Here is a 22,860-nt window from a genome sequence, read left to right as displayed (position 1 = left end):
TCGTATACCGTATTTGTTTTTAAGAAAGTTAGAAAATACAATAATTTGTTAAAAATTAAAAAACGTATAATTTGAATAAAATACACATAAATACAAATATAATACACAAGACTCTTCATCTCCCAATATTTAATTTTCGCATACTTCAAGACTTGAAATTTAATTTTGTGTTTTGCAGGGGAAAATGTAGGCTAATTAGTTAGAGGTTTTTTTATGTCTCTCCCGTGTTGTTTTTCTTCTTTTTATGCACTCTCATAAAGTGAACGAGAAATTTTCTCAAATTAGACGTTTGAGGAATCAAATCATACCTGTTGATAGTTACTAAAAGAAATATTAAAAGCAAAAGACAAAAAAAGAATAACAAAAAGTAGGTTGATCTATTATGTTAATGAAGAACTTGCCTAGGTTGAGAAGCCATTTCTTAAATAGTTCAAATGGTAAATTTTATTAAGAAATAGTACATAAGTGATATAGTACTACTGTATAAATAATGCGGTTGAAATAATTAAGGGTTTTCTGTTTCCATTTCCTAATTTGAACCTTTAAATCATTTTGAAAAATTAGATTCGCTATACCATTTATATATCGCTACTGTTATGTTTTCACCTTAATTTAACATTCCTATAACTTTTATACAGTACTACCGCTTTTTTCCTTAATTTATACATTACCTTTAATATCATTCGGAAAAAAGTGCGCTTTTTAACCTGACTTAGTTCCTTGTTGAAATGTCACGATTGATAATGCCGGTTGGTGACTGACTTTCTGGAGCTGTTGATAATTACAGTGCCATAGTTTAGTTCTAGAACAGAAACAACTTACAGGCAAAATTTCTCAAGAGGTCGAACTGAATCCCTATTCCTTTACCTATGAATATCAACATTTTGGCTTTCCTTGAACCCTCCTATAAATGAATACTGATTTCCGTAGTGTCTCAGCTTCCAACTGGAGACATCACCAATCTTCTCATCACTGGTGTCAGAGATGTATCCTAGATCTGAAAATCTACAGCTCCGTCGAAAATATAGTACAAGAGCACTTGATGGGCAAATTAAAAAGTTGCATCAGAGAGGCCCTGTAGACAACTACCTTGATGCTTGATCAAGACCAGCGGCAGCAGAGCTTACGCCACCGGCAACACCATTTTCCTTTGGAGGCGGCGTACCCCATTTACCTTCCGATTCCAGAGGCTCAAGCACATACACTCCGCCATCAGTAAGTCCTACTGCACACTGGTTTGCTTCAGATGGATGAGCAGCAATCACAAGCGGATACACTCTGGAGCTGTCAAGAAAATCATCAGACAACTAGAGGACAAACATGAGAGGATGTGAAAGTAAGACGAGTTTTAGTCTGTTGTTCCTGATATGATTCATACCTTGGGTTAGAAGGCAAATAGGCAGCAGGATTCACCCGACACCTCAGTTTGAGTGCTGCAGCAGTAAAAATACTCACACTTCCATCATCAAAACTTGCATAGATTGACTGGCTATCACACGAGTACGTTGCATCAGTAATTGCAACGTTTGGTGAAACCCACTGCAAGGAAAGACTTTGAATGAGTTCAACCTCCTTTCTTGAGTTGATCAGATCAGACAAATATACAATGACTAACAGCAATAATTTTGATGATAATTCCAAGTTTTGCGTGATTTGATCAGTCTATTTATCTGAAAAAACATAGAACTATCTCCCACCATGCAACAATATAATGTTTGCCCAATAAAATAGGACATAACATTATCGTAATCCATCAAGAGCAAAGCAATACGTAAACCAGATGTATGCCTTACAAACCTGCTTCACGCATTCAAGCTTTGATGCCTCATATATAGCTATTTGCGTTTCATGAACAACCAACAAGTGCGTCTGATCTTGATGAAACTGAACACGTGTCTGAGCAAGAGGATTTATTGCTCTACCCGAGGGAATCTGCAAAAACTTGCTGGCTTTCTTCTCCCATCCATCCATGCTCCAAACACAAAGCTGAAGAATGTAAAGGTAAGAAACACAGTTAAAAAGAGACATGCATGCCACACTACAGATGTCACACTCGAATATATTACAGGATGGAAATATTCTGGAGAAACCAAGAGAAACAATTTTGGAAGGAAGCTGCTGTGTTTTAACTTTTCCACCATAGACGGATAATAAGAATGACAAGGTAGAAAGCTTCTTTATTTTTATGAGAAATTCTACACTCTTATCACCAACTGAATTTTCTTAAGCGCCAATCACAAAAGCATCACTCAAGTCCCTAAAGTCCCAACATTAAAATCTGGGTCCTGCAGAATTTCTAAGTAGAACTGGGGATTTACCTGAGCATCAGCTCCGGATGATACCAGAACATTCAAAACATTAGAGAAGGCCAAGCCAGTTACTCTCTTCTGATGACCTTTAAGTTTGCTTTTCACCTGTAGATTTTATTCACACATAGAACTAAATTGTCACATAAAAGCAAAAGGTAATTCATCACATATCTGTATGATATTTAGTCTTAATTTATTTCAGGACCTCATCAACTCGAACATTGTAGATTTGTATCGAAGAGTCCTCCATTCCGATAGCAATAATGTTATTATCCTGTGGATGAAAGGCAAGAAAAGTTGCTGCAGGTGGAGGGGGCATGAAAGTTGTCATTGTCTGCAAGGCATTAAGTGCACGTTAACCCTAATATTAATCACCGCCAATCACACCGATACACAAGCTATACAACCAAGCCAGGAACATTGGTTTATGGATACCTTGAAGGTCATCATGTTAAACAAGGAAATTTTTCCACCAGATGCTGACATAACATACGAGTCATTCTTGGAAAGTGCAAAGCACGGAACAGCTTCTTCGGGGTTTGTCTCGCTTATATCATTTGTCATCAGAATTCCACTGGAAGGTTGCCATAATTGAGGCGGGACAACAGTAGATGCCTGGAGAGATGTATTGCGAAAGGTCTTCAGAAAGAAACATTAACGATCAAGGTAAAGGAAAAAAAAAAAAAAAATAACTGAATATGGAATATGGGAAGAGAAAAAGAACCTCAAACTAAAAGCCCTCAGTACCTTTCCCGTAACATTCCTCTCATTACGTGGCCATTTCCAAAGTTTGTGTACGGCATTGTATGCCAAAGCCAGAATTGCAGCTCCAGAATTTGTATACATTAATCTAATAATCTGAATATAGCAAATAAAAAAGCATATCCAGAATACGTCAAGTTAGTTTAGATATCTGAAATATAAACTTGATAGTAGATCAAAGGCGAAAAGCGCAAAAAAGCTCTAAGGCCTGTTGGGGCTTTAAGCACAAAGCGCAAATACAGCATGGGCTTTAATGAAAAAAGGCACAACTGAAGAAAAAGTAAAAATATGTATACGTAGTCCAAGATCAATAATTATAAGCATGAATAACAAATACATGGACAAAAAAATTGAAAACAAATTACGATAAAGTGAAATATCAATTGTTCAGTGTCGCCTTTTCAGGATTACACTCGTTGGCAAGGAAAAGTATGTCTTAGAGCCTTGATGCGACATTGATGCGCCCGCAAACCAAGGCGAAGCGCTCAACATGTTTTGAGTCTCGCTTTAGGGCTTAAGCGCGCTTTAAGCATGCCTTTGACAACACTGGAGTAGTTATGAAACCTAATTTACAAATGAAACCTAATTTACAAAACCAGTGTAGTTACCTATTTTTTCTTTCCAGTAAAATAAATTGACCGGACAAAAATTTGTTCGGGAACAACTAGCTATCAGTGAACTCCTAGACACCTCACCCCCAAGCAGAAGAAATAAAACAAATAAGCAACAGAAAGGAACCATATGCTTACTCTCACGGACAGTAGACTATCTGGAAGCCTCGAGGAACGAACTTGAGCAGGTTCACTAATTTCAGTCAGTTTCCAAATTTTGGATTTCTCCAGCTCATCAGAAACCCTGGGCTTGGCATCTTGCAGGCTGCGATTATCTCCATTCTGAAAGGTAGTCTTAGACATAGTCAAGAAAATATTCAAAGAGTTCAAATTGATGAACATACAATATCTTGCACATGGAAACAGAAACATAACAAGAGCCGATACCATTTAATTAGAATGAACATACAATATCTTGCACATGCAAACATTAACAAAATAAGAGCTGATACCATTTAATTTAAAATAAGAAAAGAATGTTATTCAGTGAAAACCCGGCAGCTTTGAAACCGACTCTTTCGACCGCATAAGCTAAGTAGAAAAACCTACCAGCTGAACAACGGCGTTCACTGGCGCAGTTCTATCTGCAATACTCATACTAGTTCCAGCAGTTGAACTAGAAGCACCATATGTGCTGATCATGGGTGCCTGCCAAGAGTAAAAATTTAAAATGAAATAATAGTCTTAAACTGATACTGATGCCACCAAACAAATATACCTTCGCAACAGCGGCAGGAGGAACTCTGGAGGGATCAAGAGCACGGCTTTCAATAGCACGGATCAGGCGAACACCATCAGCATTTGCCAGTATTTTAACACCATTCTCACTGGTTGATACAGCCAAAAGTGTCCCTTCTTTACTAAACCGGATGCACGGAGATGCCTAAAGGTGAATTTGCATATTTTTAAAAGTGCTCGACATTTTACACAATAACCTTCAAAGTAGTAATAAGATTTTAACTACATACTGGTAATCCGCCCTCAGCATCTATGCTTGTTAAGAGGTTTGTATTATCCATGTCCCAGAATTTGATTACAAACTCATCACCAGCAGCCAAGAATCTGTTTTTTGTTGTATCAAACTGCACCACCCCGACAGATCTCTTCCCAAGACCAATATAGGTACGTTTAACAGCACCTTCACTTTCATTCCACTCCACAAGGTATGATTCACCATCTTTACTGGTGCCACAAGAAAAGAGCCTACAGTTTTTGGAAAAAGAAAATATACTTAGGCACTTTAACCTATCACCATTACCAAGAGCAAAGGCCACTAACTAGATTCCTACCTTGCTCCATCAGCACTATAAGCCATTGTAGTACATGAGTGGCCTGGAGCATCATAATCAACCCTGGATCCCATGTTGTCATACAACCAGGCCTTGATCTTCCCATCAACCGCAGTTGCAAAAATGAACTAACACAAAAAAGAAGACTTTGATGAGATAGAAAAAAGATTTGATGAGTAGGATAGATAAAATCGAAGGAACTCTCTCAAAACAAAACTCATTAGGAAAATACACAAAAGTTCCTTGTCCTTCTGCGAACATGCCTAGCAACATAGCATATCAGATAGTTGAAGCTACACAGTTTTATGTCTAATAAATGTTGTCAAGAGATAATTACAAAGATGCCTAAACAGTAAGCAGAAAGACAAGATTGGAATAAAAAACACATCCTAATTCACCGTTGATTAATGCAAGTTTAAAAATATGCAGTGGCCACAAAAGGTAAACAGCGATGCCCAAAAGCGTATCTGAGCAAAAATAGAAACATTTGCTGACATTACTTTTTCTCTTGTAATGGTTGTCCGCATTTTTTGGGGGGAGGGAGATAAACTTGCATAGGATGTTCCCCTATCAATTTCACACTCTTCCGTCGTCCACAAAAAATCTTAAAAATCTTCCATTAAAATGAACTGCAACCAACAATCCATATATATCTCATCATTCTGATTCTATGGATGTACAAATTAGATGGTACCTGAATGTTTTCCTTATAGTGAGGACACACAGAATAGACAGGCGCCTCATGGCCCTCAAAAGTATATTGCTTAGATCCAGTGGCAGCATCCCACACCTGTGTGAACACCAAAGACTCCAAAATGAGACCCTCCGATAATTTAAATTCAGCTTTAGAAGACTGACAACTAACAACAATGCATACCCTGATAGCCTTGTCATCTCCACAAGTTATGATGCATAATTGTTTATTTGGATGAGAGAAAGCAAGATCATTAACATTGCCAACATGGGCATCAATCTAGAAAAAAAAAAGATCAGGTGATTGTTGCTTATAAGATGGTGACAAGATCTCAGACAAATAAAGCTTAATATAACTGAAATCTTAATGTCAACACAAACCTCAAGGTGGTTCCTCAAATCATCACCACCATGGTAGGAGTATAGATGAACTATGTGCTTAGAATACGCAACACCTGGATCAACATTGAGAATCAAGAAAATAGCATGATTAAATAACAGAAACCACTGAATTTCATTTGTAATATCACATACTAAAACAGAAAATAGTGGCTCAATTCACTTTCACAAAATCTTATGGAGTGGAAAAAACTTGTCATACTCGAATGCTACTTATGCACTTTTTCGACATATCTGTGGCTAAAATTTCTATTCTAGTCCATGCGTAAACCAAGATGGTTTTGGGTATATAAAAGCATTTCATACAACTATGCTTAATTTTACCAAATATGAATCCATCCATAATCCTCTTAGCACCTGAAAACCAAATGATATAGTAAAGAATTTTTTTAAATTTAACAATGAGCTCTCAGTCCATCAAGAATTCTACAGACTACAATTACTCTCTCCATAGCAGCAGCCCTATCATAATGCCTCCACCCAAGAAAAAATCCTCACTCAAAATGATAGGAAGGATGATTATTACATACCAAGAAGGTTCCCATCAGGACTCCACATCACACGGTTGACTGTAGCAGTATATTCATTCGCTAAAGATGCCTATAAGTAAGAAAGAGGAAATTAAAATCTACCTAAATTGGAAGGAGGCCCTTAAAAGTTTAATCAAATACTCAATAGAGATACACTAACCTGAAGATTCATTGAACAATTACTTATCTCCCAAACTTTGAAATTTTTAAATGCAAGCCTCTCCCTGCCACCAACCTCCCATATAGCAATGTCGCCAAGGTTTGTTCCAACTGAAAAGGTAGACAAGCGCAATCTTCAGAAAGATAAAACATCACATGCTTAGAGTGAAAAGCAACATGTATTTAGATAATTCAGTAACATGGAAAGCTGACCAAGAAGAAGGGTTTGTTGCACAGGATGGAAATCCATGCTCTTAACAGCAGACCCTTGATTCAAGTTCACCACGATAGTCTTGGGTAAGTCATCAGAAGAATACAAATTATGAGCATGGCTCTGACCAGGATATGTGACAGGGAAGATGTTGACGGGGAGATTATTGACCTGCAGACGTCCATTTAGACCAAGAAATGATTATCGGATATCCCATTCTAAAGCACAGTTTGACATTTTAAGATGACATGATATAAAAAGGAGAAGTAAAGTCTATAGCAGGAGTTAATACTTCCCTTACTCCAACAAAAGTATCTCAAGAGCTGCAGAACTACGAACTAACCCAAGAAATAAAATGACAACCCCCACCCCCCACAACCACCACACCCACAAAGGAGAGAGAAAGACTGTAAATGGCATATTACGTACCTCCTCTGACATCCCAAAGGGTCTTGGCCTCTTCAGCACGTGCTCAGAATCTGCAGTTTGGTAGTCCAATGCTGGATTATTAGCAGGAGGAGTCCTAGGATGCTTTAGCATGGATGCTATCGTATTGCACACAGACAAAAGAAGTCAACAGATTAGCCAGAGGGAAAAACAGTAGGAAAAGAAGAACCATAAAATTAGATGGTTTTTTTCAATCGTTAGAACTGTAAAATTAGATGTTAACACTAATATTGCAATAGGAAACAGATATAAACACTCAAATGACACTCATTAGTAGGAAAACCAAAATTACCGGTATTAACAGGAGGGCTTAAGCCTATTGGTCCTCCTGAAATAGCTTGGTGTGGCATAGAGGGTGGATTAGCCATCCATCCTCCAAGTGAAGCAATAGGTGCTGGTGCTGGCTGGAAGGGCTTTCGAGACAAAGAAACAAGAATAGTTTCAAAAAGAAGTTTAAATAATATTCCAAGTGAGCTTATATTATTTATAAAAAGAGGAAAGAAAGAGAGGAGGTAGTTGTTTTAAGGAACACATACTCCATGGGCGCCAATAGGTGGAAAACCACCTACTTTAGGCATAGCACCAATAATGGGATTAGCAACTGGAGAAGGAGCCCGAGCACCATTTGCTTGCCCACAGGCATGATCCACAAAGAGAGTTTTTATGTCAGGATTGGGCTTCGGATTCTTGCAAAGCTGATGCTGCCAATTTAAACTGCAAGACAATAGAAAGGAATAATAATGATAAACACTTAAACTTGGCCAGAAGAAATAACAGACTCTTCTGTTGTTGAGAAACACAGTGTAAAAGGATAAGTGTGTTCCTTGCTCACCTCTGGTTTATCAATGTCCGCAGCCTTGAGTTCTTTAAGCTAGGAAACTGAAGCTTGTCTCGGAAAAGAGGATTTGCCTCGATCAACTTTTTTAGCTCAACGAGCATTATAGCCCTAGCAGACTTGGTATCTCCATACTTAGAAAGCTGTTCATTCTCCCTAGCATTAAAGATTTTCCACCATAAATTTTTTATCACGAAATAAGCAACGAAAGATAGACGGGAAGGAAAAGAACATAAACAACTGCTCAGCAACAGATAATTTCCTGTCCCACAGTTAACAATACTAAAGGCAGAGAGATACTAGCATATTAATATAGAAACCTTACAATTATGAGAAAGGAGGTCTTTTTTCTTTTCCCAATTAATCATTTTCTTCTTTATACAACTTTGCCGAGCAAAAGTGCAAGCCCCAAGAAAGTCAGGATATATAGAAGTAACAAAATTATTTTGTCAATCCATCCAGATGTTATAAATTCAAACCGCTAAAAGAGCCTCTTGCAGAAATGCAACGCAGAAACAACCTCTTACAGAAATACAAGGTAAGGCTGCTTACATAAGACCCAATGCGGTCTAGCCCTCTCCCAGACCCGACGCATAACAAAAGCTTAGTGCACTGGGCTGCCCCTTTTATCCAGACAACACAGATATCACTTAATAGAATGGACCTCCTCCCCGCGAAACAAGAAATAAACTAGCTGTGTAATCTTTGATAGTAGTTCAGATTATAACTAAATTCTTAAGTATCTCTTTCCAAATTCAAAAAGGCAAAGGGACAACTTTTGGCTTTAATGCAAATAAAAGCGTGGCCGAATAAAGGAAACCAAAGCAAGATCATCAAGATCTCCTAAATCTGAGTTGCACAGATTCTTCGTATCCCCTTGCAGCAACGTATCAATCCAACACGATTTGGTGCACGTGTGGGATACGCATTGGATTTGGTCAACTTATCTTGGGTGCTTTGATTAAGACTAGGGCAAAAAAGTATCGGATTGATGGCTTTTTGGTTTCTGTTTTTTGGGTTTTTAGATATATGGAAACATGTGTGTGTGCGCATGCGTGTGTGTATATATATTCACATAGTACTAGAACACTGTGCTATTACATGAGATATCTTACTAGGTATTAGTAGGAATTTAACTAAACTAGTTTTAGTTCAATAAATTCAACTATTTATCGAAATATAAACTTATCTATGTTGTACTATACATTTATAGCCGTATTTCGACACCTATACGCATACTCCTTGACCTTTCCACAACCCGAATCCTAAGATAACATTTAGGTGATATGAATCCAACATCTAGATCTGCGCCCGTACCCGTGTAGATCAAAATCCAAGAAGGAAATTGTCCACTTCACAACAAACCTGCTTGCTTATAGCCATTTATATACCAAACATACAAAAAGCAGATTGCCGGGAAAACAGCCATTCTGCATTCATGCTGAATAAACAATTTTGCTCAATTAGTAATTCTCAATTTCTCAACCAAAGAAAACAACACACCAAATCATGAATGCTAGCATCTCTTCACCTTAACAACCAGCACCCTCATAAGTTACACCAACATAAAAAAATTATACCTAAAATTCTGCAACGTCAAGAGTAGTGTTATTTCCTTAAACAAATCTTCATTAAATGTGGAAAATACTTTCAGATCTTTCACTAGAATCTCTACAGCCTTTGCTTGATCATTCCTGCAACAACAAAAAGAAATTTAAAAAAATCACCCAAATCAAATCAACAACGAAACGGCTAAAACCCAACATGGCCAATAGGGCACCATAAGAGCCGGTAGTACCTGTCGAGTGCTTCAAGATACTTCTGTTTTCTGATCTCAAAAAATATTTTCATGGAGTAGCGGTTGTCATCTACCTTAGTAAAACCAGACAGATACTTTTCCACATCATCCCACTCTCCATTAGTAACCGAATCCTCAAAGTACCTCATGATGAAGAAGAAGCCCGACTCTTTCTCCAACCTTTAATTAAAAAAAAACAGACAACATTAAACAACCAAAAATCCATTTAAAAATTAAAATTACTAACAAGGAGAATTACCACCAAAATAAAAACTAGAAGCAGAAAGAGCAAAAAGGAGCAATCTTTACCTGTGAACTGTTTCCTTGAACTTCTCTTCATCTAAAAACTGAAGTATAAGAAACACCAGTTCTCTGCTCAACGAAGTCATCACGTTGACTGATCAAACTAACCTCGCCCCTAGATCCACCTTAATAGCCACCATAGGCAAATCAATTTAGGGTTTTCACGACCGATCGAGTCGAATCAAAAAACCAAGAACAAACATGCACCAACACTATTGAAAAAACACATACGACAATTAAACAAACACACCATAAAAAAGAACAAAATTAATACCAAACTATACCTTGAATTCAGCAATAAACACGTACAGATCGGGATTTGCAGAAAGACGCAGACAACAACGAAGAAGAAGAAGGTGAGGTTTTTTTTTGGGCTTTTGCGGTGGGCCTCCGTCTTTTTCCTTACTTTTTTCCTTACCCTCTTCTTTCTCTTTCTAATCTAATTTTGTGCTGCTTCTTTCACTCTCGCACTGCTTTTTATTTGAAAATGGAGAAAGTGTGACGAAAATGTTCCTTACGCGCCTGCACTAGTCGTGAAGTAAACGATAACACAAGAAATTTTGGTCCACCAAACGCGTCGACTTTTGAATAGTGCTACAGCTCGCCACGTCGCAGTATGAAGGTGTGATAAGAGACGAGTCATTATCATTTAAAATTGTTTGAATAAGTTGATAAGTACAATAACAGATCGATATAGGATTCCATAATGATAAGTACACTAAAGAACACTTGATGATAAGTATTCTTACTTATCAGCGGTAAGTTAGCGTGTTTGAATGGGAAAGGAGAAGGTATAATAAGGGTACAGCGACCAAGGACCATTCTTGAATGTGCTTTAATAATTTGATCTGATTAAATGGTGGTCCCCACTTTCCTTCAATTATTAGCTTTACTTATGCTATAAGCCTATAAACACAGAGTATCTAGTTTTTCGGCAAATGAATGTTTTAGCGTAAATGTACGATAATTGAATAGTACGATAAATTTCGAATTTAGATTTTAAACATAAAAAATCATAGTAGAAAATGCGTTTTTAATTTGCGTCACGATTAGAAATTCAATGCCTAAGTTTGTTTGAGCAAATAAATATTAAACCAATTAGTAATAAGTTAATGGGGTGAACCTCAGTTGAGCTTAATAAATCCTAGATCAAATAAACAAAACTCTTGTATAGCTAGAAGAGTTTAGGAGCATTAATTAGTGAGCTTAATATGCTATGATTGACAAAATATATAATATCAAAAATATGTAATAAATGCAAGAAACGACAAGGGTTATAGTGTAAAGGAATTGTCACCCAATGATTGTGTGATTGGGTACTTCCTTTCTCTGAACACGTTGAAAAGCGAACAGTCAGTATGTGTATGGGATCTTGGGATTTATGAATAAAGGTTGAACAACATGTGCTTGAATAAGATGAATAAGACAACTCTTTCGTATATTCTTCTCTCAACTTTACAATATCTCTTAGTTCTCAAAAAGGCAGATCCCCTGTTTGTTCACTATCTCCTTCTATTTATAAGGGACATTCTCCAAAAAATCCTAAAAAGTACATCATAAAGAATATCCAAATGAATATTCTTCCTGTCTCTTTCTGAGTTTAAGTTACCCTTATTACCCTACCTCAGTTGCCCGCTTCTAGTCGTCCGCCTTCATTTGGAAGACCGTCAGTCGCTGTGTCGTGGTCGACCACGTCCTATGTCTTGCTTATCTGTTACCGTGGTTACCAAATTTGGACATATACAATTAGTCCTTCCGCTTGTTGAGGTCGTAGCCCTGCACATCCTCAATAAGCAGATGTCATTCGTTTCCGTTGTGGGAGAATTTGGCTATTAAATTACGCCGGGTTGGCTAAGATCGAGAGAACGACACTACCTGCGGAATCCTGATTGATATGGTTATCAAGATGTGACGTCACTACCATGCGCGACATCATTACGCATCTTCCTGAGACAGCATCTGTGTGCTTGTCGCTTTGGTTTTAGTGCCATTGACAGTCATCTGCTTCGATTCTCGCGCCACCAAGCCCTATAAATAGGTGAGGGTTTCGTTTTTTCCGAAATTTTCCATTTCCTTCCTTGTGTGTACATTATTCTCCTTTGATCATCTTTCTCAATTCTTAGCTCCGTTTTTTATGATTCTGCTTCCTATCTTCCCATTTAGTCACCGTCTCTCCCTTCAGGTTTACTGGTACACCCTTTGTTATCGAGATGTCCCGAACCTTTCGTGCACACGATGAAGTTTCCAACGCTACCCTGTCGTCAGTGGCCCCTCCTTCCGGCGGCGAGGATATCGCGGCTGGGGAGGGTGATAGTTTCCCTACCGTAGAAGAAATATTCCCCAGAAACCCTTTGTCCAAGAGCGATTTTCATAAGGAACCTGCTCCTTCTCCTGTTCCTGTGATCTCTAAAACCAGGCCATCTCAGATAGATGAACTCCGGACTACATACCATATTCCTCCTCACGTCGAGATGGTTTCGGCTGGGGGGACAACGTGGACGTCCACAGACCTGGATATTGTGCTTTTTATGTGTATCCTTTTGTAATTGGTCATACCCTCCCTCTTCTTCAGCTGGCGGAGGAGTTTTGTTGATTTTACGAAGTCTGGCCGGCACAGCTCTCTCCATACTTGTATAAAATCTTTCTGATGCTGACGAAGTATGCGACGTTGGCTGGGTGTGAGGTTGACATCCACCACCTTTTAATTTTATTTTCCCCGAGCTTTCATAGAGGTACCATGATACATCTGCGACATCACGGGACCAAGGGGTTGGTGGTTGTAATGGATGACAGGGCGAGCCGGAAGTTTTGGCACAAGTATTTTTTATCAAAACGGAGCACTTAGTGTCGGACCCTGTTGGATTCCCAGAGCAGTGAAATCATAACTGTAGGTGTCGATGATGTAAGCTTGTTATCTACGTTCGCTCTTTCTTATTTTTATTCATTTGTGGTTTTCTGTGCAGCTGAGAGACGTGCACCTTTTTCCGTCATCGGCATTGAGGTTTGGGTAGCTCGCGTGCTATCTCACATGGTGGAGATTCGAGATTGGGCCACTTTCTTCAAACGCTTAGGACTCAAGGTTTCGTCTGGTAAGTGTTACTTTTGCCCCGACCCTCAGTTGTTTGCTATCATTTATTGATACGACCTCTTTGTGCTGACAGGTCGACGAATTTCCAAAAGGAAGGCTCTAGTCACGGCATTTCGCCAGGCCATTGCATTGGCGGCGATGCAATTTACTTTAGCCGAATCCGTCCACGGAGGTCGTACTCAGACTTTACCAACAAGGGACCCTCATCGGGATGTCGTTGTACGGGACGAGATCTCTTCCTGGCCTACCTACCACCTCGTAGATGAGTCTTCCAATGGAGATGAACCATCGTCGAGAAAGAGGAAAAGGGTGGAGCTTGGGAAGGTCGTCGCCACCAACGTTGAAAAGACAAAAATCCTTGCTTCGAGAGTGGCGTCTTCGCCTAGGTCTGGCGTAGGGGCCATTTTTATGGCGGATGCCATTTTGGCGGGGAGGTCCCCAAGGTCCGAAGAGGCATGTCAAGGCGGGGGACCTGTACGATCTGCTGAAGGTGGTGCGTCGTCTGCTGCTGGAGGGGATGGAGTGGTACTCGCGGAAGATGATGGTTCAAGCTCGGACATCAATCCCGAAGATGTGTGAGCCTTTTTGGAGAGAAATACCTGCGTGGAAGTGAGGACGGAGGGTCCTAACTGACACGTAATCATTCCCGTGGATTACGACCTTTTGGCGAACTCTAAGCAGGCAGTATCGGCATTTGCCCCTTTGTGCGCTGCTTCCGAGAACACGGCGCTTCAGGCGATGAGTGACGCAGAGATATCGCGGAGTATTTTCGGTATGGCTTTGCGGGTAAGTGTTTTCTCCTTTTTTTGTTTTTGGATTTGTTTTCTATGAGTAATCTACTTAAACTGACTTTCTTTCCTCTGCATATCAGACTCTCATCATAGAGATTGAGCACGATCGGGGGGATAAACGAAGGACGACCGTTTTTGGGAAGGTAGCCTCTAAGTACAAAGAGTATTGTACCAAGCACCATGCACTGGTCTTCACTCAAGATAGCAATTTGCAGTTGTTTCGCGATGGGCTTAAGCAAAAAGAGAAAAAGTTGGTGCAGAAGGTTGAAGAGCTGAGAGAGCAGGATGAAGAGCTGATGAAGGCCATTAGCTAATGTAGTGAACTTGAGGCGGCTCTTAAAGTCAAGGAGGATGAGTTCGAGGTGAGCAAGGGGGTGATGGCCGAGAACGCCGACCTTCAGGCGCAGGTGGGCACCTTGACTGCTGAGTTTGGGCGAAGAGGGGCGGAGGCTTTTGATCTGAGGGGTGAATTAAGCGTTAAGGCTAATGAATTGGCTCGTGCTAGAAAGGGCAGGGTAACTGCCGTATTTGAGGTAACGGCTTTGGAAGACGCCCTTCGTGTTTGTAGGTTTGAGAGAGATAATGAGATGGAGACTTCGGCGCTCAAGGTAGCAAAGTTAGAGGAAAGGATCCAAGATCTGAAGCGGAGTTATCCGTATTGAACGAACATGTTGTTGCTTTGAAGGCGGAGGAGGTGCGATCGCAGTCGCAACCCTCCACGTCTCATACCTTAGTTGATCATGTTGTGTCGCGGGAGTTGTATGATATGTGGGTCCATGCGAAGGCTCATCTTGATGTGTACAAGTCCCTGTACGCTAACGGGAAGGTTTCAGAGGTAGAACTCGAGGGTGTTTATGTTAAAGCACGTGCAGCCCCTAAAGTCTGCAGTTATAATCCCGATACGCCTAGCGGGGATGATGTCGATGATGATGATACGGACAGGCTCGCCTCCGATTCTAGGTATAACGAGGAGTATACCGCGGGGGATGACGCGGCGTAAGGATGTTGTATTTATTTTGTTTTGCTTTGTTGTTTTTGTGAGGGTGTCTTCGAGCCTTTTGTAAAAAGTTTTTGTAATACAAAAGTTGTAATGGAATGATTACCTTTTTGCTGTGCACTTTTGAATTGTTATTTATTTGCTGTGAGGGGGTCACTGGCTTTTCCGTCGCTTATGTATAACGCTTTGTCATAGTCGATTGTAGATCTTGGTAACTCGGGTGAGGTCAAATATTTAAGTAATTCGAGCGAGGTCAAATGTTGAGTAATTCGAGCGAGGTCGAATATTTTATTTTGGCGATGGCCTTTGGCTGTAGGGGTGTTATTTCGAGTTAAGGTCGAAGTGTTAACTCGTTATAATTCGAGCGAGGTTGAATATTTTCCTTTGGCGATGGCCTTTGGCCGTAGGGGTGCTATTTCGAGTTAAGGTCGAAATGTTAACCCGTTATAATTCGAGCGAGGTCGAATGTTTTTGGCGATGGCCTTTGGCCGTAGGGATGTTACTTTGAGTTCAGGTCGAAATGTTAATCTGTTATAATTCGAGCGAGGTCGAATGTTTTTTGCGATGGCCTTTGGCCATAGGGGTGTTATTTCAAGTTAAGGTCGAAATGTTAACCCGTTGTAATTTGAGTGAGGTTGAATGTTTTCTTTTGGCGATGGACTTTGGCCGTGGGGTATTATTTCGAGTTAAGTTCGAAATGTTAACCCGTTGTAATTCGAGCGAAGTCAAATGTTTTTTTTGCGATGGCCTTTAGCCGTAGGGGTGTTATTTCGAGTTAAGGTCGAAATGTTAACCCATTGTAATTCGAGCGAGGTCGAATGTTTTCGACGATGGCCTTTGGCCGTAGAGGTGTTATTTCGAGTTAAGGTTGAAATGTTAACCCATTGTAATTCGAGCGAGGTCAAATATTTTACTTTGGTGATGACCTTTGGCCGTAGGGGTGTTATTTCGAGTTAGGGTCGAAATGTTAACCCGTTGTAATTCGACCAATGTCGAATGTTTTTGGCGATGGCCTTTGACCGTAGGGGTGTTATTTTGAGTTAAGGTCGAAATGTTAACCCGTTGTAATTCGAGCGAGGTCGAATGTTAGATGCCAAAGAAAAAAATGATGGAGAGTAAAATGTTGCTTTATTTCACTTCGTTGGAGAATATCTTGGTGGAGTACAAAATGCTTCTTTATTCCATTCACTGGAGTACTATACATGTCTGTTTTATACATATATTGGAGAAGTTTCCATGTATCTAGTCCATTCATCGTTCGGCCTAGAGAGGTTATCGGCAGGCGGGGCGATGAATTATACTTTGAAATTCCAGACATCCCCCTCGTTGCCTTGTTAAAAACCTCCTCGAGAAAACCCAATTGGGACAAAATCCGGGTGAGGGAAAAAAGTACGACTTGAGGGTCTCCTTTTTCAAAAGTTGAAGTATTTGAGGCGGGTGACATTCCAATTGTTTTGTAGTAGTTTTCCTTCCATTGTTTCTAGTTGGAATGCTTTTTTGTTTGTTGTCGCTGTGATTTTGTACGGCCCGTCCCAATTGATTCCTAGCTTGCCTTCTTTCGGGTATGTGGTCGCTTGTGTTTTGGCCTTGAGGACATAGTCTCCGACTTTGAGTGGTCGTATTTTGGCCTTCTTGTTGTAATACCTTTCTGTTTGTTGTTTTTGGGCTACCATCCTAACATAAGCCATGTCTCTTCGTTCTTCTACCTCGTCGAGGTCTTGTTTTCTGTTCTCGTCGTTGTTTGGTTCACTTTTATTGGAGTATCTCAGGCTAGGCTCTCCGACCTTGACAAGTATCATGTGTCAGTCCCGTAGACTAATGAATATGGCGTTTCGCCTGTGCTCGTTTTTGGCGTGGTGCGGTAGGCCCATAATACCTCTGGTAGCAACTCTGGCCATATCCCTTTGGCGTCCTCAAGCTTTTTCTTTAAGATATTCAATATTGTTTTATTGGAGGATTCGGCTTGACCATTACCAACGGGATGATATGGCATGGAGAGTATTCGCTTGATGCGCCATTTTTGAAGAACTCATTCGTCTTTTTCCAGTTGAATTGGGGCCCATTATCGTAGTTGATTTCTTTGGGGATGCTGAAGCGTCATATGATGTTTTTCCATATGAATGTGATGACTTCCTGTTTGCATATTTGGGTGAACGCACCTGCTTTAACCCATTTGGAAAAGTAGTCAGTTAAAACTAAAAGGAAACGTGTCTTACCTCGCCCCATTGGGAGGGGTCCGATGATGTCCATTCCCCATTCGATGAACAGCCATGGCGAAGTGACAGAGTGGAGGAGCTCACCCGCTTGATGTATCATAGGCGCATACTTTTGGCACTGCTCGCATCTCTTGACATAGTGTGTGACTTCCCTTTTCATAGTGGGCCAGTAATACCCTACTTGAATGAGGCATATGATGAGGACTCGATAGCCTGTATGGTCACCTCAGTGACCCTCATGTACTTCTTTGAGCACGCGCCTTGTTTGACTCGACCCTAGGCATTTTGCTAAGGGCCCCCCGAACGTTCTCTTGTGCAGGTCGTCATTTATGAGGTTGTACCTGGCCGCTTGCATTCGAAGCTTTTTGGCTTCCTTTTTGTCTTGTGGGAGTGTTCCCTGCTACAAATATGTCATGATGCAGTTACGCCAGTCCCAAGTCAAGTTTATGGAGTGTACCTCGAGTTGGTCTATTGACGAGTGGAGGAGGGTGACCACATTTTCTTTAGTGATATTTTTGGTGGCGGATGCTAGTTTGGTGAGGCCATCCGCCTCGATTTTTTGAGCTCGGGGTATCTGGTCGAGTCGACATTCATCGAATTGTGGCAGTAGTTTGTGAATTTCTGCCTGGTACTTTTGTAGCCTTTGCTCTTTGATTTAGAAAGCCCCTGTAACTTGGTTGACGACAAGTTGTGAGTCACATCTGAGGATGACTCGTCGTGCTCCATATTTGAGAGCTAGCTTTAGCCCTGCAATTACGGCCTCATACTCGACCTCATTGTTAGTCATATCGGGGCATTGTATAGATTGGCGGATAACTTCCCATATTGGGACCTCGAGTACGAGTCCCAGTCCAGACCCCGACGGGTTGGATGCGCCGTCGGTGTAAAGGACCCAGAGGTCGGGTTGCCCAGAGGAAGTATGAGAAGCTTCCTACTCGACCTCGGGCATTATTTTGGCACTGAAATCGGCGACGAAGTCGGCGAGTACCTGCGATTTAATCGTTGTTCGCGGATGACAAATTATATCATGCTCGCTCAGCTCTATGGCCTACTTAGCCAATCTTCCCGACAATTCGGGTTTATGTAGGATGCTCCGTAAGGGGAAAGTCATCACTACCAATATGGGTTGGCACTGAAAATAGGGTCTAAGCTTTCGTGAAGCTATAACCAATGCTAAGGCCAATTTTTCTAGGTGGGGGTACCTCGTTTCGGCGTCGACCAGGGTTTTTGCTAATATAATAAATTGGGGATTGCATACCTTTATTCTCGCAGACCAGCACAACACTTACCGCAACTTCTAAGACGGTCAAATATACTAAGAGGTATTCGCCAGGCTCTGCTTTGGCAAGTAGTGAGGGCGAGGATAGGTAAGCTTTTAGTCCTTTCAAGGCATCGATGCATTCTGAGTTCCACTGGAGCCCGTTGTCTTTTTTCAGCATGTTGAAGGATTTGTGGCCTCTATCGGATGACCGCGAGATGAATCTTGACAGAGCGGCTATACGGCCAGTCAGTTTTTGCACCTGTTTCTTTCTGGTCAACACCTCAGGTATCCCTTCAATGGCTTTGATCTGATCTAGATTGACCTCGATACCTCTTAGTGATACCAAGAAACCAAGAAATGTTCCCGAGGTTATGTCGAAGGCACATTTTTCGGGATTTAGTTTCATGTCGTACCGCATCAGTATACTGAAGGCTTCTTTCAGGTGATGTGGTCTTCTTTTCTTTTTGATTTAACCAATAGTTCGTCGATGTAAACTTTCATTGTTTTGCTGAGTTGATCTTTCAACATCTTGGTGACCAACTTTTGGTACGTTTCCCCCGCATTCTTCAACCCGAACAACATAACTCTATAGCAGTACGTTCCCTAATGAGTGATGAAAGTAGCTTTTGTTCCCTAATGAGTGATGAAAGTAGCTTTCTCTTGGTCCTCTTCCTCTATGAGGATTTGGTTTAACCCGAGTAGGCGTCCAAGAAGCTTAGTAACTCGTGTCCTGCTGTTGCGTCGAGGAGCTGGTCGATGTACGGCAGTGGGAAGGAGTCCTTTGGGCATGACTTGTTTAGTTCTGTGAAATCTACGCACATCCGCCATTTCCCTTTTTCTTTTTCACCATGACCATGTTGGCGACCCATTGGGGGTATTTTGATTCTCGGATGGAACTATTGGCGAGGAGCTTATCCACTTCATCACTTACGGCCTCGTTGATTAAAGCATTGAATTTCCTTCTTATTTGTCGTACTTGCGGATAAAGTAGGTCGACGTTCAACTTATGTGTGGCCACGTCTTTTGGGATAACCCGCATATCTGCATAAGAGAAAATAAACAGATCGGCGTTGTCAATTAAAAACTCGTGAAATTTACCTGGTTCTGAGAGTTTATGCCCGATGTAAGCCTTTTTGCTGTTGTCGCTGTTATTTAGTTGGACGGGATCGAGATCTTCTACCGTTGATTCAGTTGCTTCCACGATGTTGGGGTCCCTGATAACTCTATTTGTACGTCGAGTTCGGTCCCCAACTATGGTAATTGTTATGCCTCTGCGTCCGTTCCCTTCATATATTGGGTGTGCGCGCAATCCTGGGTGATACGATAGCATTCTTAAGCGGTGCATTGTTCGCCCCGGATATTGAATATTCCCCATGGAGTAGGGAACTTGATTACTTGATAGATGATCAATGGGATGGCCCTCATGGCGTGTATCCATGGTCGCCCAATGATGGCATTGTAAGTTGTGTCTTGGTTCATGATATGGAATGTTGTTTCCAGGGTGACGCCCCTAGCCAGAACGGGTAGTGTTATCTCCCTGGAGGTTTGTTCAACTGCATTGTTAAAACCTGTTAGTGTTATGCAACGCGATATTATCTTGTCCTCAAGTCTCATTTGTGCGAGGACTCGAGGGTGGATAATACACGTGCCGCTTCCATCGTCTACCATTATTCTACTTACATCAATGTCTAAACTACGTAAAGTAATAACAAGAGCATCGAAGTAAGGGAAAGTCAAACCGTCGGTATCCGACTTATTGAAGATGATACTGTCTTTGAGGTCATCATACCGTTCGTGGGTGATCAACCGTTTTAGTTTATGCGTAGTGGTGAACTTCACATAGTTGATTGTTGCTTCATCGCCTCCACCAATGATCATTTGGATGGTGTGAGCAGGAGAGGGCGGCTTTGGAGGTCCCTGGTATGGTTCGCGTATGCAGGCAAAGTTGGCTCGTCCACGATTGCTCATCAGTTCCCTCAAGTGCCCTTGGCTTAACATTCTCACTACCTCTTGTCGCAGACCTATGCAATTATCGGTTTTGTGACCTCGTTCCTGGTGAAATTCATAGAGGACGTTCGACTTCCGAGTATTTGGATCATACTTTATCTTTTGTGGCCATTTCACCTTCGTACCGAGCCTCTCTAGTGCGTACACTATTTCTGAAGGGGAAACACAAAATTGTGAGCGGATAAGAGTGGAGGCATACCTCTTTCGTTTCCCTGAGTCCCTGTGTGCGGCCTGGGCGGCCCTTCCGTATATCGAGGAGGTAGTGGGACGGTTGTTCAGATGTAGGGCTGATGTCTTTCTCGGCTGAGATGGGGATCCGACTAATCCCTTCGACCGTCTTTACGATGATCTTTTCTAGATTCTACTTGAACTGACGTTAGCCATTGCATCGGATCGTTAAGGTCGTCCTCGTCGGCTCTCACCTCAGCGCACTATGCATTGTGGATTTCTTATGAAGTGGTGGGAGGGTATTTCATGAGCCTCCTTAATAGTTTTCTGGTTGCTCTCGACCCGTTCTGGAAGGCTACTACCGCCATCCCTTTTGATACATTTGGTAGGCTCATTTTCACCCTATTAAACCGGGCGAGGAAGTCCCTGAGTCCCTCGGCAGGTGATTGTCTAACGACGAATATGTCATTCACTCTGGCTTCCGCCTTCTTAGCCCCTGCATGGGCAGCGACAAACTTGTTGGCCATTTCCTTGAACGTTGCTATTGACCGTGCTGACAGTTGTGAATACCAGGTTAGGGCTCCCCCTGTTAAGGTTTTGCCGAAGTTTTTCAGTAGCACCGATGGTACTTGCTCTTTTGAAAGATCGTTGCCCTTCACCGATGTAGCATAGTGGACGATATGATCTTCTGGATCTGTAGTACCGACGTATATCTTCAGGTACGGTGGCATATTGAAGGTTTGGGGAATGACGTGTGGAGCCGCTTCTTCGTTGTACGGTTGTTTGACAAATCGACCAACGTCTCATTTTGGTAGTAACTTTGGGGCGCCTGGTATCTTGTCGACTCTTCTTAGGATGTTCTTTCATCTGGTCGCGGAGTGCCTTGTTTTCATTTTCCATTTCTTCCATTTTTTTAGAATGGCAGCAAGCACATCGTTGCCTACATCCACAGTGGGGTAAGTGTTACTTATTTGAGGAAGGGGCTGCTCGCCAGTAGTTGTTACAATATCTGCTTGCACGATGTTTCCGTTCTCCCTTTGAGCAGGCATGTCGAGTATATTGTTTATAGTGTTTGTCAGCCACTCTTCTAGTAGTTTCTTCATTTCTGGTGGTGCTTCTTCAGCTGTGGATGTGGAGGCTCCCCTTTCGCGTGAAACCGTTACGCTTTCATGAGGGGGAGGTGAAATACTTAGCCTTGGTGTAGCATTTGGTGTTACATTCTCGTCGTCTCCCTACCATCCTCGTTGATGGTGTTCATAATGTTGGTAGTGACGCCTACTATCGCCTTCAGTCTCGCATCTTCTTTTCCTGCCATCGTTAGTTTGTACAAACGTGGAAGAGATGGTTTTTTTTATGATCTAGAAAGAAGTATAGTTTCAACTAAAACCTCCACACAGACGGCGCCAAATTATTTGAGCAAATAAATGCTAAATCAATTAGTAATAAGTTAATGGGGTGAATCTCAGTTGAGCTTAATAAATCCTAGACCAAATAGAATGAAACTCTTGTATAGCGAGAAAAGTTTAGGAGCATTAATTAGTGAGCTTAATATGCTATGATTGACAAAATATGCAATATCATAAATATGTAATAAATGCAAGAAACAACAAGGGTTATAGTGTAAGGAATTGTCACCCAATGATTATGTGATTGGGTACTTTCTTTCTCTGAAGACGTGGAAAAGCGAGCAGTCAGTATGTATATGAGATCTTGAGATATATGAATAAAGGTTGACAACATGTGCTTGAATAAAATGAATAAGACAACTCTTTCGTATATTCTTCTCTCAATTTTACAATATTTCTTAGTTCTCAAAAAGGTAGATCCCCTGTTTGTTCACTATCTCTTCTTATTTATAAGGGACATTCTCCAAAAAAAAAACCTAAAAAGTACAACATAAAGAATATCCAAAGGAATATTCTTCTTATCTCTTTATGAGTTTAAGTTACCGTTATTACCCTATTTTAGCTGCCCGCTTCCTAGTTG

The 22,860-nt window shown here is 41.1% G+C and overlaps 1 protein-coding gene across 1 annotated transcript; it reads right to left on the bottom strand.

Moving 5' to 3' along the window:
* Positions 1-737: 737 nt before the first annotated feature.
* On the bottom strand, positions 738-10,899 carry LOC107808117 (topless-related protein 4). The gene is made up of 26 exons (XM_016632604.2): positions 10,631-10,899; positions 10,353-10,471; positions 10,044-10,223; positions 9,826-9,939; positions 8,243-8,401; positions 7,947-8,124; positions 7,703-7,823; positions 7,393-7,508; positions 6,966-7,134; positions 6,754-6,863; positions 6,594-6,663; positions 6,046-6,119; positions 5,849-5,944; positions 5,666-5,761; positions 4,972-5,099; positions 4,651-4,885; positions 4,401-4,565; positions 4,232-4,330; positions 3,821-3,964; positions 3,057-3,167; positions 2,745-2,924; positions 2,515-2,643; positions 2,319-2,414; positions 1,798-1,986; positions 1,379-1,539; positions 738-1,284 (listed from the first exon to the last, which is right to left on the bottom strand). The coding sequence occupies exons 2-26, from the start codon at positions 10,430-10,432 to the stop codon at positions 1,086-1,088; spliced, it is 3,399 nt and encodes a 1,132-aa protein (XP_016488090.2). The 5' UTR covers positions 10,433-10,471; positions 10,631-10,899; the 3' UTR covers positions 738-1,085.
* Between the last annotated feature and the right edge of the window lie 11,961 nt (positions 10,900-22,860).

Source organism: Nicotiana tabacum, chromosome 6, assembly GCF_000715075.1.
Source record: "Nicotiana tabacum cultivar K326 chromosome 6, ASM71507v2, whole genome shotgun sequence".
In the NCBI taxonomy this organism is placed as follows: Eukaryota; Viridiplantae; Streptophyta; class Magnoliopsida; order Solanales; family Solanaceae; genus Nicotiana; species Nicotiana tabacum.
Note: the sequence above shows the minus strand (reverse complement) of the source record. Positions and strands in the feature narration are given on the sequence as shown.